At 51.9% G+C, this 13,919-nt stretch overlaps 5 protein-coding genes across 5 annotated transcripts; 2 read left to right on the plus strand and 3 right to left on the minus strand.

Moving 5' to 3' along the window:
• Positions 1 to 447: 447 nt before the first annotated feature.
• VTN49DRAFT_460 (uncharacterized protein) lies at positions 448 to 2,528 on the plus strand (the record flags this gene model as incomplete). Its single annotated transcript, XM_069412564.1, has 3 exons — positions 448 to 722; positions 773 to 1,158; positions 1,207 to 2,528. 3 exons carry the CDS (start codon positions 448 to 450, stop codon positions 2,526 to 2,528), a joined length of 1,983 nt encoding a protein of 660 aa, XP_069271363.1.
• Positions 2,529 to 2,671: 143 nt separating this feature from the next.
• VTN49DRAFT_461 (uncharacterized protein) lies at positions 2,672 to 4,277 on the minus strand (the record flags this gene model as incomplete). The annotated part of the gene is made up of 7 exons (XM_069412575.1): positions 2,672 to 2,770; positions 2,827 to 2,966; positions 3,028 to 3,822; positions 3,882 to 4,044; positions 4,098 to 4,118; positions 4,175 to 4,185; positions 4,253 to 4,277. The coding sequence occupies 7 exons, from the start codon at positions 4,275 to 4,277 to the stop codon at positions 2,672 to 2,674; spliced, it is 1,254 nt and encodes a 417-aa protein (XP_069271364.1).
• Positions 4,278 to 4,874: 597 nt separating this feature from the next.
• VTN49DRAFT_462 (uncharacterized protein) lies at positions 4,875 to 5,796 on the minus strand (the record flags this gene model as incomplete). Its single annotated transcript, XM_069412586.1, has 4 exons — positions 4,875 to 5,050; positions 5,114 to 5,184; positions 5,236 to 5,394; positions 5,450 to 5,796. The coding sequence occupies 4 exons, from the start codon at positions 5,794 to 5,796 to the stop codon at positions 4,875 to 4,877; spliced, it is 753 nt and encodes a 250-aa protein (XP_069271365.1).
• A 1,609-nt stretch (positions 5,797 to 7,405) lies between these two features.
• VTN49DRAFT_463 (uncharacterized protein) lies at positions 7,406 to 8,424 on the minus strand (the record flags this gene model as incomplete). The annotated part of the gene is made up of 4 exons (XM_069412597.1): positions 7,406 to 7,877; positions 7,935 to 8,020; positions 8,071 to 8,214; positions 8,266 to 8,424. The coding sequence occupies 4 exons, from the start codon at positions 8,422 to 8,424 to the stop codon at positions 7,406 to 7,408; spliced, it is 861 nt and encodes a 286-aa protein (XP_069271366.1).
• A 1,140-nt stretch (positions 8,425 to 9,564) lies between these two features.
• Positions 9,565 to 12,099, plus strand: VTN49DRAFT_464 (uncharacterized protein; the record flags this gene model as incomplete). The annotated part of the gene is made up of 3 exons (XM_069412608.1): positions 9,565 to 10,305; positions 10,354 to 11,962; positions 12,074 to 12,099. 3 exons carry the CDS (start codon positions 9,565 to 9,567, stop codon positions 12,097 to 12,099), a joined length of 2,376 nt encoding a protein of 791 aa, XP_069271367.1.
• Positions 12,100 to 13,919: the final 1,820 nt, after the last annotated feature.

Here is a 13,919-nt window from a genome sequence, read left to right on the forward strand (position 1 = left end):
TTAAGCTCTGATTTCCAATTCCAAAGGTTTCGAGAAGACGGTCAGGAGTATGGGACGGTAGGTTACGAGCAGAACCAGAGTTCTCAGGACAGGGCACAATGGCCCGACTTCCAAGGCTGCCAGGACCGCGGTGGGCTTGTCTAGCCAGACACAATCATGAGCCTGCACGAGCAAGAAACTGCAATTGAACATCGTTGAACATCGTAGAGATTCTGTTGATCAACTGCCATTGTTCATCTTCGTATCCCAGACTCCCCAGTTGTCGTGGCAGCATGTACGGCGAAATCACCGGCGAGTGACGACATGAGGTGGTATTAGACCAGTTGACCAAGAACTGTGGGGAAGTTGGAAATTGAGCTCCAAAGTCATGTGATCAAAAGGTGCCTTGGAGCATCACAAAGCCGGAGTTCGCGACAAAGGGCATGCCCGCGATAGCCACGATAAGCCATGGAGGACGACAAGTCCTTCGCCCTGCCACTGCGGCCAGTGGTGTCAGGGACCGGCAAGAAGGACATGCTTCCTGTTCGCATCGCCCAGATCAACGCGCAACGGGGTTCGTTTCGGAGTGTCACCGAGCAAAGCCTGCAAGATGAGCTCCAGGCTCGAAAGGAGAAAGGCGACGAGAGCGATGGAGAATCGGCGATGGCGCCCAGTGAGATAGATGCAAGCGACCGGCAGGAGACGGTCTACAAGCGCCGGGCGGAGATCCTTCAATTTGCCGTGTAAGGACTGGTACAATGTTTCATGGAGCTCGCGACTTATTATCCTGTAGACAAGCTCATACAGAGGCTACAATGGCATTAGATGTGATATCGCTACTGTTGTCGAAACATAATCCTCGCCAGGCTGAACCCACCATGTCCGCGACGCTCAAACAAATGGTCCCGTCTGGTTCGCTAGATATCGACGTGATTAAGATGCCGGAGCAGCCCAAGTCAACCGTTCAAGAATGGCAGACTGTTGCGCGAGGATGGAAATTGGAAGGGTTTAATGCAGCGGCGAGTAAGCTTCTCAAAGCCGCTTCACGGTTAGAGAAGGAAGCCGCTGTAGAGAGTCAGTACTGGGATGAGCTGTTGACGGTAAAAAATAAGGGCTGGAAAGTGTGTAGACTGCCCAGGGAGCGACAATTGTTGGGGGTACAGTTTGGTTTCTTGGAAGGTTCGATATCCTTTCCATGAGAGGCATGGATGAAGCTAATCGATGCAGCTGCGCCGACATTCCGTGATCGTGGCCTGGCTTCTTTGCATCGCGCAGACAATGGCAGCCTTGTTCTGGACCGGGGCTTGTTACCATCTCGACCGCGGGCGGTTCGAATTCGTGTGAAGAAAAACAACAAAATTGTAGGTTCTTCAAGACTTTCCGACTTTGTTGCAGCAGGCGGCGACACGATCGAGGCACGCATCTTACAATCGCGCGACTCGCTATTTGAAGAGGAGCTCTTTTATGAACTTACCCGCGAAGCTCGGATATTGGCCAGCTCCGGAGTCGTAACCCATCGTAATTCGATACATTTCGAATACGATGAGGAAGAGCAGATCATTCTAGACATTGTCGATCTAGATGACATATCCGAAGAGAGCGAAGATTACTCGCATGAACGTGATACCATTGCGCAGGCGACATCTTACGCTCTGCGAATCCTGCTCTGCTATGCGCACCGACGGAACAGTCAACGCCGCATGCAGTTGCCTCAACCTTTGTCCACTCAGAAACGCCCTGCTTTATACTATGACCTTCTTCGTCCAATCCTCTCGTATCTACAGCACCGTTCGCATGTCTCAAACCTGCAGACGACCCTCCGCAACGTCTACCAAATCCTCCGCTCCGCCGGTCTGCAGTCCGAGTACTCATCGAGATCCTTTTCATCGATTCGCCTCGCCGATGGCAATCGCTCGTCCACTCTCCCCGCTGTCGAGTCCTTCGTCCGCCCCTTCCTCAACCCCATAGAATCCAGCTTCTCCGGCACTCTTGCCAACCCTACCAGCAAAGTGACCGTCACCATCCACACCAACCGGCCGGAGCCCACAATACGACATCAAACAACACCGCCCTCATTGGGAACGGAGTATGAGTTCTCATTTGAGCTTCCCAACTTCCCGCACATGCAGGCTCCGGGACGGATCGGGCTCAAGTCAGAGGCCGAATCGCTTCTACTGCATCTAATCACACTCGATTTGACGACGTACATTGCAACCGTTTCCAGGCGTCAAGCAGAGGGAGCCGGGGGGTCGGAAGGTACTAAGGTGCCATTACGGTGGGAAGCGCCATTCGCGCATTATGGCGAATTAGTTGCGGTCCGACCGGACGATGAAAGCCGCGTGCCAGTCAAGACGCTGAGCATTCACCTATCCAGAGAGGAGTTGTGTCTACGGCAGCGAACACCGGATGATCCCGGCGCCGCAAAGTATAACCCACCTGTGCAAGGCGAGTCGCCCGGGCAGCTAGTTTACACGTGGAAATCGTCGGACGTTGCTGGTCCGGGACAAAAGACGCTCGAGCAAGTTATTCGCGAGATTTCTGTCGCCTAACGATATGACGAGGAATATTGTATTATAGTGACATGGGTATAACCTCAGGTCTAGAATAGACAAACGGCCTTGGTCTGAACACTTGTACCCCAGCAGGATGGCTACTACTAATCACCATAACATAAACAGCCCATCCCACTTTTTTAATTACTTTCCCTTCCTTCCAACTCCTCGAGCTCATCCAATAACGACACTGTTTCGGCGGGATTAGCAACCCAAGCCGTCGTACATGCCAGACGTGCCTGACACCAAGTATATCAGCGACTTAAATTTTCCGTAGCGTCCTGGGACGACACACCTTGTAGTCATTCGAGCCTGCAGAGAGGAATTGGTCGCCAATATGCAACGTCTTGCTGCGCTCGATTCCTCCAAAGTAGCGCTGGCAGGCGCGTACGCCCCACGACTTGTCACCAATGTCGACAAAGACGTCGTTCCCGCCTAACATGATTCAATTAACACGAGAGTAGAAACCGGGGAGGGGTTTGGTGATATGCTTTACCGTTGAATGCGCAGAAGGGAAGCCGTTGTCCCACTTCGGACCGCTCAACCGTATTCTGCACAACGAGGACCGTCTCCTCCAGCTGCTCGCGGTGCATCTTGCAACCGTCACGCGGAATGATGCCTACGGCGCGATCCTTACGGACCAAAATTGCGGGGAGGTTGAGGTTACTCACGCACTCTCGCAGCGCGGCCTCTGCCACATCCAGAAGCGCCGTGATATCTTCGTCGGTCCACGAGCGCATCTCATCGAGCTGCCACTGATTGCGTTCCACGTAGCGGAGCAGCTCCGGCGCGGAGTCATCGTAGCAGAAGAGGAAATTCGCCTCGCCGCCGAGAATGACTAGACTCGATTTCTGCTCTCGGGTAAGCGTAGTATCCACGGAGACTGCGTCGAGCAGGCCCTTGAGTCGGACGTAGTATTTGCTCGGCTCGGTGTATCCGGCAGCGGTGACGATGCCGACTTTGCGACCCTTGCGCAGCAGCCGTATCAATCGGGGGATAACGGGGGAGTCGTCCGTCAGGCAGCATCCATCGTCATACAGAGTGACGTCGCCGTCGAACGTCATGAGGCGAATCTCGCTTCTGCGCACGAGGCCCATCAGCTGGGCGGTGTTCAGAATCAGTCGGACATCATTGAATGACGGCGCGACAAAGCGACGGCGGCTGATGAAGCGACGCTGATCTTGATAGTCAAACGCTTCTTGAAGCAACAGTGGGGTAAAAAACATGCCCACGGTGGGAACAAGAAGCTTCAGCTTGGACTGCCCCGAGCGGTTTTCCTGATGGTGCGCAACTGTAATACCGAACTTGTTAAAGTCTCCTCTATGCAATTGACCAGGCGAAGGGCAATACTGTGATCGTTGATCAGGTACTCGACATCGCGCATAATCTCCGCATATCGCTGATGCGTGGCATCCGCGACGGCGCGCAGTTTCTCGCTTTCTTCGTGAAACGTAGCAGTGGGTTGCGAGTGGAGGACGAACGGCACGGCCAACAAGCCTTTAATCCATTCGATCTGAACTCTTTAGCCAAATGATACAGGGGATCTATGAGTCGAAACTTTCGCACCAACTGATCGCGACGATGCGACTGTAATCTGTCAGTCAGCAATGGATGGCAGCCCAACATATTGGCCGGATGCGCACCTTGAGGGCATCTAGATTGTGCTTGATTGTCAGCGTGTACACGGAATAGGCTGGTAGAGAGCTTGGTTGTCCGCTAACACTCAACACGGTATCTTGTTGTCATGGTACCGTGAGATGGACCTTGGTCTCTGAACTATGGAAAATATTCGATGCCGCAAGCTAATCAAAGACGTCCTCAAACGAGAGAATGGTCTGATTCTCGAGTCTCTGCCGTGATACCGCACTTGGTACTCCGGAGGAGCCGAACAAGCTGGGAGCTTCAAGTACTTGTACTCCCCCGCAAGGGGCACTAATTCTAGACTCGGAGTATGACGTAGCCATGCTTAAGCCATGCTACACCGGTATTACGAGTCATAAATCCCTCCACACAACGGCCACATCCCGTATCGTTACCATGAGCGGCGCGGAGGGTGATTGAAGCAATGAAATTCATGAACAGGGGCAGAGTCGATAAATTCGATTGATGGATTCCAGAAGGTCTACTGGCCAATCTGTCATTCAGTCGAGGTAGGTTATCTGCCTGAGTGCCTGAAAATTGAAAACAGGACCCGCCGCACTAGCAGAATCCGGCAGTTGATCGAAATCAAGAATGGAGCACGTAATTCCCATGCCTTTGCTCTCAACCCCCACTGATTTGAACTAGGGCGCTAGCAAACGCTCCTGGATCCGTTTCATGAACAGCTCGGGGGATTCGACGCTTTTAACGGGTTGTGTAGCCGCCATTGACAAAAATCGTTTGTCCGGTGATCCATCCACCCTCAGTCACCATGAAGCGAACCAGAGGTGCAATATCCTTGACGTCGGTTAGGCGGTTCCCAATTGCATTCGATTTGCAGAATGCCACAGATTCGGGAGTCTCCTCAGGGTAGAAGAAGGCTGGTTTCAAAGTCAGTGGCACCGAGCGAAGAACGAAGATAAAGGAAACACGTTGATACGTACGCGTGTCCATGGGCCCCGGCGCAACTGCATTGACACTCACTCCTCGCGGCTGGAGCTCTTTGCTCACGCCCCTGATATATTATAAGCAAGTACAAGCTATATTAATTTCCAAGACAGCTTACCTAGTGAAATGCTCGACGGGAGCCTTGCTGCCAGCGTACGACGTATAGAGACCCGTGAATGCAGCCAGCAGGGAAGTCACGACGGTGATAATTTTCCCACCGTCAGTGACATGTGCCGCGGCCTCTTTGAGGATGAAGAAGGCAGCCTTAGAATTGATTCTATTCGAGTCAACAGAATCCTTCCGTTTTGACCTGACGATTACCTATAACATACGCAAACATCTTATCGTACTCGGCCTCCGTGACCTCGGTAATGGGCTTCTTGAGCACCTTCCCAATCGTGTTGATTACAATGTCCACTTTTCCAAAGTCCTTCAGGACGTCCTGGAACAGTTTCGACACGGCTCCCGCGGTAGTCAGGTCGCCCTGGTAGAACTGCAGTTTGATCTGCGGATACTTCTTCTTCAGTTCATCATGAAGTTTGTCGGCCTCCGGCTTTGTTCCGGAGGAGTTGTAGTGAAGCGCCAACGAGGCGCCGACGGCGGCCAGCTCACGGGCGATTTCCGCGCCGAGATTCTTTGCGCCGCCGGTGATCAGAGCGACCTTTCCTGTGAGCGACATATCGTTCCTAGTATTTGCCGGTATTCATGGGAATGAGAAATAACTAATACTCTGGATAAACGGATAACTGGAGCCGGAGCAATTTATAGCAGTCTGTGCTGTCCTGCCGCATCTGGCGACTAGGTTCATTTGAAGCTGTGCTTAGAACTGCATGCGGAAACTCTGTCCACGAATGCTCCGCATGGAGATGGTACGAATGCAATGTGTTGGCTACCACCTCTGCAAGCGCACAGCGGACGAGAAAGGGCCTAAGAACGTTGAGAGACGGTTGAGTTTGAGACCCAAATTCGAATTGCCGGTGCTGTCTCATGATCTGGTCGTAGCGAGTGTTCCACTCAGTTGAGATCGACGAACCCCAGAGAGATTGGTTGAGCCAGCCATCACGCATCCATCCTAGGCCAGCATGTCTTTTTTACACTTAGCATACTCTCGTAATTCGGATAGATCTGTCTGCTTACCCTCTTGACCAAACAGTTGCAGCGTTCTTCGTCCAAGATGAGCTCACTGTTCACTGATCAATTCGCAACTTCTGATTGGCCAAGGCATTTATAGAATGACGTCATGTGCGTGATCTGGAGCTTACCAGCCAATCATGTTTTTACAGATCGAACCACGCTCAATCTGCTGTTCTGCTCTCTTAGATGCGATCGCTTACCGCAAACTGAACTCCTTCATACTAGCTACGGGCGTGGGCGTACACTGCTTGATAGTGGTAATGGCCTTCTACAGACATGTCCAGTCTCGCATTCGTTATAGGATGCATCACATGTGAGAGTACATGCAGCTCGTCCGCGATCGTCGGAAAGGCAGCCTCTCGATTGGACATGTAACCCCTCAATGCTCCCTAAATTTGTGAGGATGAGAATCTAGAACATGACAGAGTTAACGCCGAGTATGCGGACGGTCAGTGGTTCAGGTCGTTCATTTGCCAAGGAAACATGGCGGGGGAGAGGGGCCAATTTGTTTGGCGATCAACACCCGTTCCATGGTATCGAGCTGTCTCGTAAAGGATCAGCAGCTGTCAAACTCGAGCCAGAATAGCTGTATCGCGGAAGTAGCTGTCACATACCTGTGTGCACACCCTGATATCCTAGATCTCTGCAAGAGGTCCCCAAGGCAGGTACAAATCCAGTACACAATGAGATGGTGCGTCGCGATCGACGCAGATTTTACAATGCAATGTATTTATCGCTTTAATCTATTGCTGACCTTCAAGCAGGAATAACCATTTGTCTGTTTCGACAGCTCCAATCAATTTCGCAGAACCCGGATGCCGCACTTTGCCTGTCATATCTACCCTTTTTAGTTGGGCCTTGTTATTCAAGAACGCACCTTTGAGATTTTGTGGACCTAAGCGTGCATTTCGGATGTGGCTGGCTGCAAGTGATCTAACCCTATTTATGGGACTTCGGGAATTTTATGAGCGCCTTATTCAAACACGTGTCTTCCCACAGCAAAGCCAGAACTTCAAAACGTGCATGTGTATGTACGTGTATAGATTCCTGCTATGTACATTGCGTCGCTAAACGCCAGAGTAGACTGGCTGCCTGCCAGTGAATTGACCGGAAATATGTTCGTCAAATGATTAACTTCCCAATACGGTGAAGGGTTACAGCTTTGCATTATGCGAATAACCCGGCGCAAAAGTCGTCCCTTGGCCATTGCCAATGCAGTCGACGATGCGATCCACAATCCCCAGCAGCCAGATACTCCCTTCATCGGTGGCTAGCCACTTACCTCCCTGGATGTGCTCCTCAGCCTCCGCAGTGCCGTCTTCGTATGCTTTTCGCAAGCCGAAAATGTGCGAAACGACCTGCGGACCAACTCCAGTCTGCGCACGGAGGCAAGAAACGGCAATGATGGAGGTGAGGACACGGCCCACGGTGACAGGAACCCCGTTCGGGCTGGCTGGTGGATCTGAAAAGAGATTTCCGTATTCGCTTTCGAGAATGTGGACAGGCAGGTCTGGGTGAGATTGGGCAAGTTTGTTAACGAGCTTGGTCTCGAATGGATGATAGATCGATTTCCAAAGCGCCTGGCCACGGTTCAGGATTGACGGCACATTTTCGGGCGTGAGTTGGCTGTGATGATCCATGAGAATGGTTGCCGTTGAACGATGGCTCTTGCTTAATGCCTACCGACGTGGTTGGGTGGCCAGGCCACTGATAATATCGGGGGGCAACCCAGCGCGGAACTCCCCAAGGCAATTGATAGTCCGCGGAATCTATCGTCTCGGTTACCATGAGTTCTATCGACTGGTCTGGACGTACGCACTCCATTGAAACCAACGCATTTGAGTCCTATTTCCCGCACCAGTTCGGCAAAGTAAATCCTCTCCTCTCGCGACTTGTTCTCCGTTGCCATGTTATGAAGCTGGAGGAGCGATTGCGGAGAATTCATGGTTATTGTAGCAGCTGTCTAAAAGACGCCATGAGCAGGAGCGTCCCTGGTGCAGAATACGAAACGTACTGCAGCGCTGAACCACGCCTTGATTCCAACATCTCGCGATTCAGCCTCCCTTCGTATATTTTGATAAAGAGAAAGGACCCCTGCCGGCGCCGGAGTTGTCCCCGGTCGAGCATGGGCGGCGTTGATTTGAGCTTTGAGTGCCGATGATAACTTGGACATTTTCAGGTTCGTATTGGAGAATAAGGTTCTTTCCGGTTCATGCAATAATTGGGTCGGAGAATGTTGGACGAGGTAGCCGGAGTTTACGGCATTACTATAGAGCCCGTGGGAGGAACGCGGTGGTCGCTGGACCCTGAAACTCAACACGATGACCGCTGTTATCCGAGGAACCGAAGCTTAGCCCCCGGAGCCCCGAGCGTTGATGATACTGTCACGTGATTCTAGTGGGGCTTGGAGGGGTAAATCTGTCACGAATTTTGGTTGGCCAAGGCGAAGAGCTCTGATAAGTGATAAGCTAAGCGTATTATCTTATCAGTTGATCGGACCTCCATGCATGACAATCCTTGCAGTCTAATGCCCTCATTACGCCCTGAAAATCAAGGCATGATTCATAGATCCAAAGCTTATGATGATAATCGCATCTGGTGACTCCTAGCACAAGCACAGGGCTCTTTGGGGGAGGTGCATACTCGTGACCATATGGAATCCAGTACCCAACCGCATGCGCACTCGCATTGTGATATTCCATGTGCTGACGGAGAGCCACCAAGTACTCTCTCAGCAGTAAGCTATTGAGCGAGGGGTGCGAATCCGATATCGAGAATGTATAGGGAAACGCGGAAGGAATTTTTGCCTTCCATGTCTCAACACAGCCCTGCAAATGTCATGTTGTCTGTCGTCAAGAATGTCCCACGTGATCAATTTGGCTTCCACGCTATTCCCGATTGAGGCTCAGCTTCAGATCGGGCAATTCTCGTTGGCCAGAAGATCTGAGGTTCAAGATGGCAGAGTGAAATCACGGCACCAGGCAGGAGTACAAATAGCCTTTGTGTTCTGTGAAATCAATGGCTTTCTGAGCGGCGAACCTTCGCTTTCGTCTTTCCATTCCCTTGCCAGTGTCCCAGCAGACAAATTCAAATTGCTGTCTTCGGCTCTCGAGTGATCCCGATCGGCATTTGTGACGTAGATCTTCCGCCCACCGATTTCTCTCACCGGGAACACCCCACCGGGCACACAGCTCCAGTGGCAGATAAAAAATAGCTCTTCGGTCCATTTTTCCTTCGCAACATCTGAATCCCAGCTCTCGGTTGAGGCCGAATTCGACTCCTGGTACCGAACTGACCGTCGCACAGACCTCCCATGGCCGTATCCAAAACTTCCGTCGAGCCTGCCAACAAGCGGCGCATTGCCGTCCTGACCTCGGGCGGCGATGCCCCCGGCATGAACGGCGCGGTCCGCGCCGTCGTTCGAATGGCAATTCACAGCGGCTGTGAGGCATACGCCGTGCACGAGGGCTATGAAGGCTTGATCAATGGCGAAAATATGATCAGACAGGTGCATTGGGAGGATGTTCGTGGCTGGCTCTCCAAAGGAGGAACTTTGATCGGGTCCGCACGATGCCCCGCCTTTCGAGAAAGATCCGGTCGCCTTCGCGCAGCGAAGAACATGGTGGAGCGCGGCATCAACGCTCTCGTGGTCTGTGGTGGTGATGGTAGTTTGACCGGCGCAGATGTCTTGCGCGCGGAGTGGCCGGGACTTTTGGACGAGCTCGTTCAGAAGGGAGAGTTCACCGAGGCCCAGGTTGCTCCGTACAAGTCATTGAGCATCGTTGGTCTAGTGGGCTCGATTGATAATGATATGTCTGGCACTGATGCAACCATTGGCTGCTATTCGTCCCTGACACGCATTTGCGATGCGGTGGATGAAGTCTTTGATACGGCCGCTTCGCATCAGCGTGGTTTTGTCATTGAAGTTATGGGACGGCACTGCGGCTGGCTAGCTCTGATGTCCGCGATCAGTACAGATGCCGACTGGCTGTTCATTCCTGAAATGCCCCCACGTGATGGTTGGGAAGACGATATGTGTACCATTATCAACAAGGTGGGTAGTCTTCGGCGCTTTCACACAGCGCCTAGCTAATCAAGCCAGAACCGAGAACGGGGTAAACGACGAACGATTGTCATTGTTGCAGAAGGTGCGCAGGATCGCAACCTTAATAAGATCACGTCAAATGCCGTCAAGGATATCCTCAGCACCCGGCTGGGCTTGGATACGCGAGTTACTGTCTTGGGACATACCCAGCGAGGCGGTCCTGCTTGTGCCTACGATCGATGGCTGTCAACCCTTCAAGGAGTTGAAGCCGTCAAGGCTGTCCTTGATATGAAGCCCGATTCGCCCTCCCCCGTCATCGTCATCCGCGAGAACAAAATTGGGCGGATGCCTCTCATGGAAGCGGTCAAGCAGACCAAGGAAGTGGCCGAGAGAATCAAAGCTAAGGATTTTGAATTTGCGATGAACATGCGCGATTCGGAATTCAAGGAGTACCACAGAGCCTACATTAACACTACAACAGTAGATCATCCCAAGCAGCGGGTGCCTGAGAATAAGCGGATGAGGATTGCTATCATCCATGTTGGAGCTCCCGCTGGCGGGATGAATCCGGCCACCCGTGCTGCGGTTGGATACTGCCTGACTCGTGGCCACACACCAATCGCCATTCATAATGGGTTCCCCGGTCTCATCCGCCACCATTCGGATAAACCGATTGGATCGGTCCGTGAAGTGCAATGGGTGGAATCGAACAATTGGGTCAACGAAGGAGGCTCGGAGATTGGGACCAATCGAGGTCTTCCCAGCGAGGATCTTGAGGGCACGGCCAGAGCCTTTGACCTGCACAAGTTCGATGCTCTTTTCATCATTGGCGGTTTTGAAGCATACACTGCAGCCAGTCAACTGCGACAGGCGCGGCAGTACTACTCTGCATTCAAGATTCCCATCGTCGTGCTCCCAGCCACTATCTCTAACAACGTGCCTGGAACAGAGTACTCACTTGGCAGTGACACTTGTCTGAATGCACTCGTCAACTTCTGCGACGTTATTCGGCAGTCCGCGTCGTCTTCGCGTCGCCGAGTTTTCGTCGTTGAGACGCAAGGTGGGCAGTCTGGATACATCGCGACGACGGCCGGTCTCGCTGTAGGTGCGACAACGGTTTATATCCCCGAGGAGGGAATCAACATCAAAATGCTCTGCGATGACATTGAGTTTTTGCGACAGAATTTTGCTTCTGACCATGGTGCCAACCGTGCCGGCAAAATCATCCTGCGAAATGAATGTGCCTCGAAGACGTATACGACTCAAGTCATTGCCGACATCATCAAAGAAGAGGCAAGGGGACGCTTTGAATCCCGTGCAGCTGTTCCGGGACATTTCCAGCAGGGTGGCAACCCGTCCCCGATGGACCGCGTCCGCGCCCTACGGATGGCCATCAAGTGCATGCAGTACCTGGAAAGCTTCGCTGGCAAGTCGAAGGATGAAATTGCTGCAGATGAAAATTCCGTCACTGTCATCGGAATCAAGGGTTCCCAGGTGCTCTTCTCGCCCTTGGGTGGGCCGACTGGTCTCGAGTCCACCGAAACGGACTGGGCAAAGCGTCGTCCCAAGTACGAGTTCTGGCGAGAAACCAAGGGACTCGTGGATCTCCTGTCTGGCCGGTCCAAGATTGGTTCGGCTGACGGAGAAGGTTGGACTTGTTCCGACAGTATGTGATCTCCTCATCCAATTGGCATTTTGGGCCTCCTTTCTCCCGGTTCCTTTGTTGCTTTCTTATTGTCGTATCCAAAACGCCAGGAATAACGTTGAAATGATACAGGTGTTATCGAAGACATTTACATCTGAACTCCTATATTTCTCCCAAGAATTGACGATTTCTCACGAATCGGTTACGAACGGTTTGGGAGATCATGTTTCATGTCATCAAAAGGATATGGCGGAAGTAGAGCTCCTGTCCCAATGATTCCAGCGAAATTGTAAGCTGTGATGTCTCCACATGTTGTCATGTTGATTCTCTCTCTGGTTCAATTTCCATAATGCGAACTGCGGATTCCACCTCCCCCCTTCATGTACCATAATGAAATTTGGTTTGGAATCTGATCTTGGACACGGCTTCCTGCATGACAGAGTGAAAGCCAATGGGTCAGTGTATGACAAGGTTAAATGCAAACGCCCGGAGCCTAATCAAACAAGGCTTTTTCGAGAATCTGCTGGGTCACACGTACCAATGCAAGGAGACGTCGTCGGCCACAGATTGCCATATCAAGGATTATACTTGTAGCAGGGCAGACCGGAAGGCTCTGAGCACATGTGCTGCCAACGCAGGCCAATTCGGCCAGGAATACAGTTGATACCATTCCTGTTGTTGGATTCTAGAAAACCTCCATGCAAGTAATAATACTATTGCCTTTACTCCCTTTACTCCGTCTCAAAATAGCAATATTGTTGAATGTGACTGCTTTCGCAGAGTTTGTTTTCTGATCAGCCAGTCAATCATGTGAGAATCAAAGCCCTAATATATATATATATTTGACAAGAGGCTCTTCTCCGTGCTCACAGCAAGGAGCTCATTTGGTAGCCAACTCATGTTCAGAATTTACGATAGACGATTGATCCGCCGAGTATCATCTGTGAATCATTGCTTGTGATACTAAACTCAAGAAGTCCAGTGAATCAATTCTGTTGCGCAGAGTTCTGGCCAGCGCAGAGTAACTACTCATACTCTAATCGACCGAGGTTGGACTTGGACGGGTTACACGATGCTACCATTCAGATGGAATCTCCCCTGATGAAATTAATTGCTGCACGCTGCATGATGATGTGTCTGCGATGACGACTCCGGCAGGTTCCATCGGCTCATTGCAGTGCCCTCCAGGTAACCTTACTACTCCGTACCTCCGTCCATACTCCGTACGACAAGGCCTGCATTTACCGCATATCGCCCAATCCTTCGGCCATGAAAAGGTCAACTGAAATGAATCCTCCGCGCTCAAAATAGAATGACGGAGCCCAAAGTTGTACCCATTGGCTGACCAACTTGACATTTCTATCGGAATCTTCCGTGGCTTCCTCGCTGTCAAGCCACATGAATGGATGGAGATGGGGGGCCGTGCAATGTGGCTGATGGGCGGGTACTCCATGATTACGCGTCAGTTACGAGATAAGATTACCGATCAGCTGGCAAACGTGCTATGGGAGTGGGTCAGACAAGCTCCACGGCCAATAGGAAGACACTGTGCGGTAAGGTTGCGCCATTTTGGTTTTCGTAAAATTAGGCTCTGTGGTTCCTGCGCAGCGAGGGGGGTTCAAAGAAAGAATTTCAAGTTGATCGAGAGCATTACTTGCAGGATTCCAAGGGGCGCGGCCGCTAAAATTGTCTTGAACTGTGATGCCTGGTCCCGATGAACGTCGTAGTTTTGGAAAACTGTGCCACTGGCCGTTATATTAGGCACCAAGCCACAGAGGGCCCCTCGACGATGCTTACCCACGGATCACGGAGTATTGCACCGACCCTAGCCGTGTTGGGATGGCTGGACGATAATCCCCCACAGGTTCTAGGATGGATCAGGTTAGAATGTGTGGCTAGTGCCGCGGTTTCGCCATTGCGCAGCCGAAATTTGCGATGAGATCCGGAATCCGCGCTGGGGCAAAAGGGGCTGAGCCAG

The sequence above is a fragment of the Thermomyces lanuginosus genome, assembly GCF_041956635.1.
Source record: "Thermomyces lanuginosus strain ATCC 200065 unplaced genomic scaffold VTN49scaffold_16, whole genome shotgun sequence".
NCBI classification, from domain to species: Eukaryota; Fungi; Ascomycota; class Eurotiomycetes; order Eurotiales; family Trichocomaceae; genus Thermomyces; species Thermomyces lanuginosus.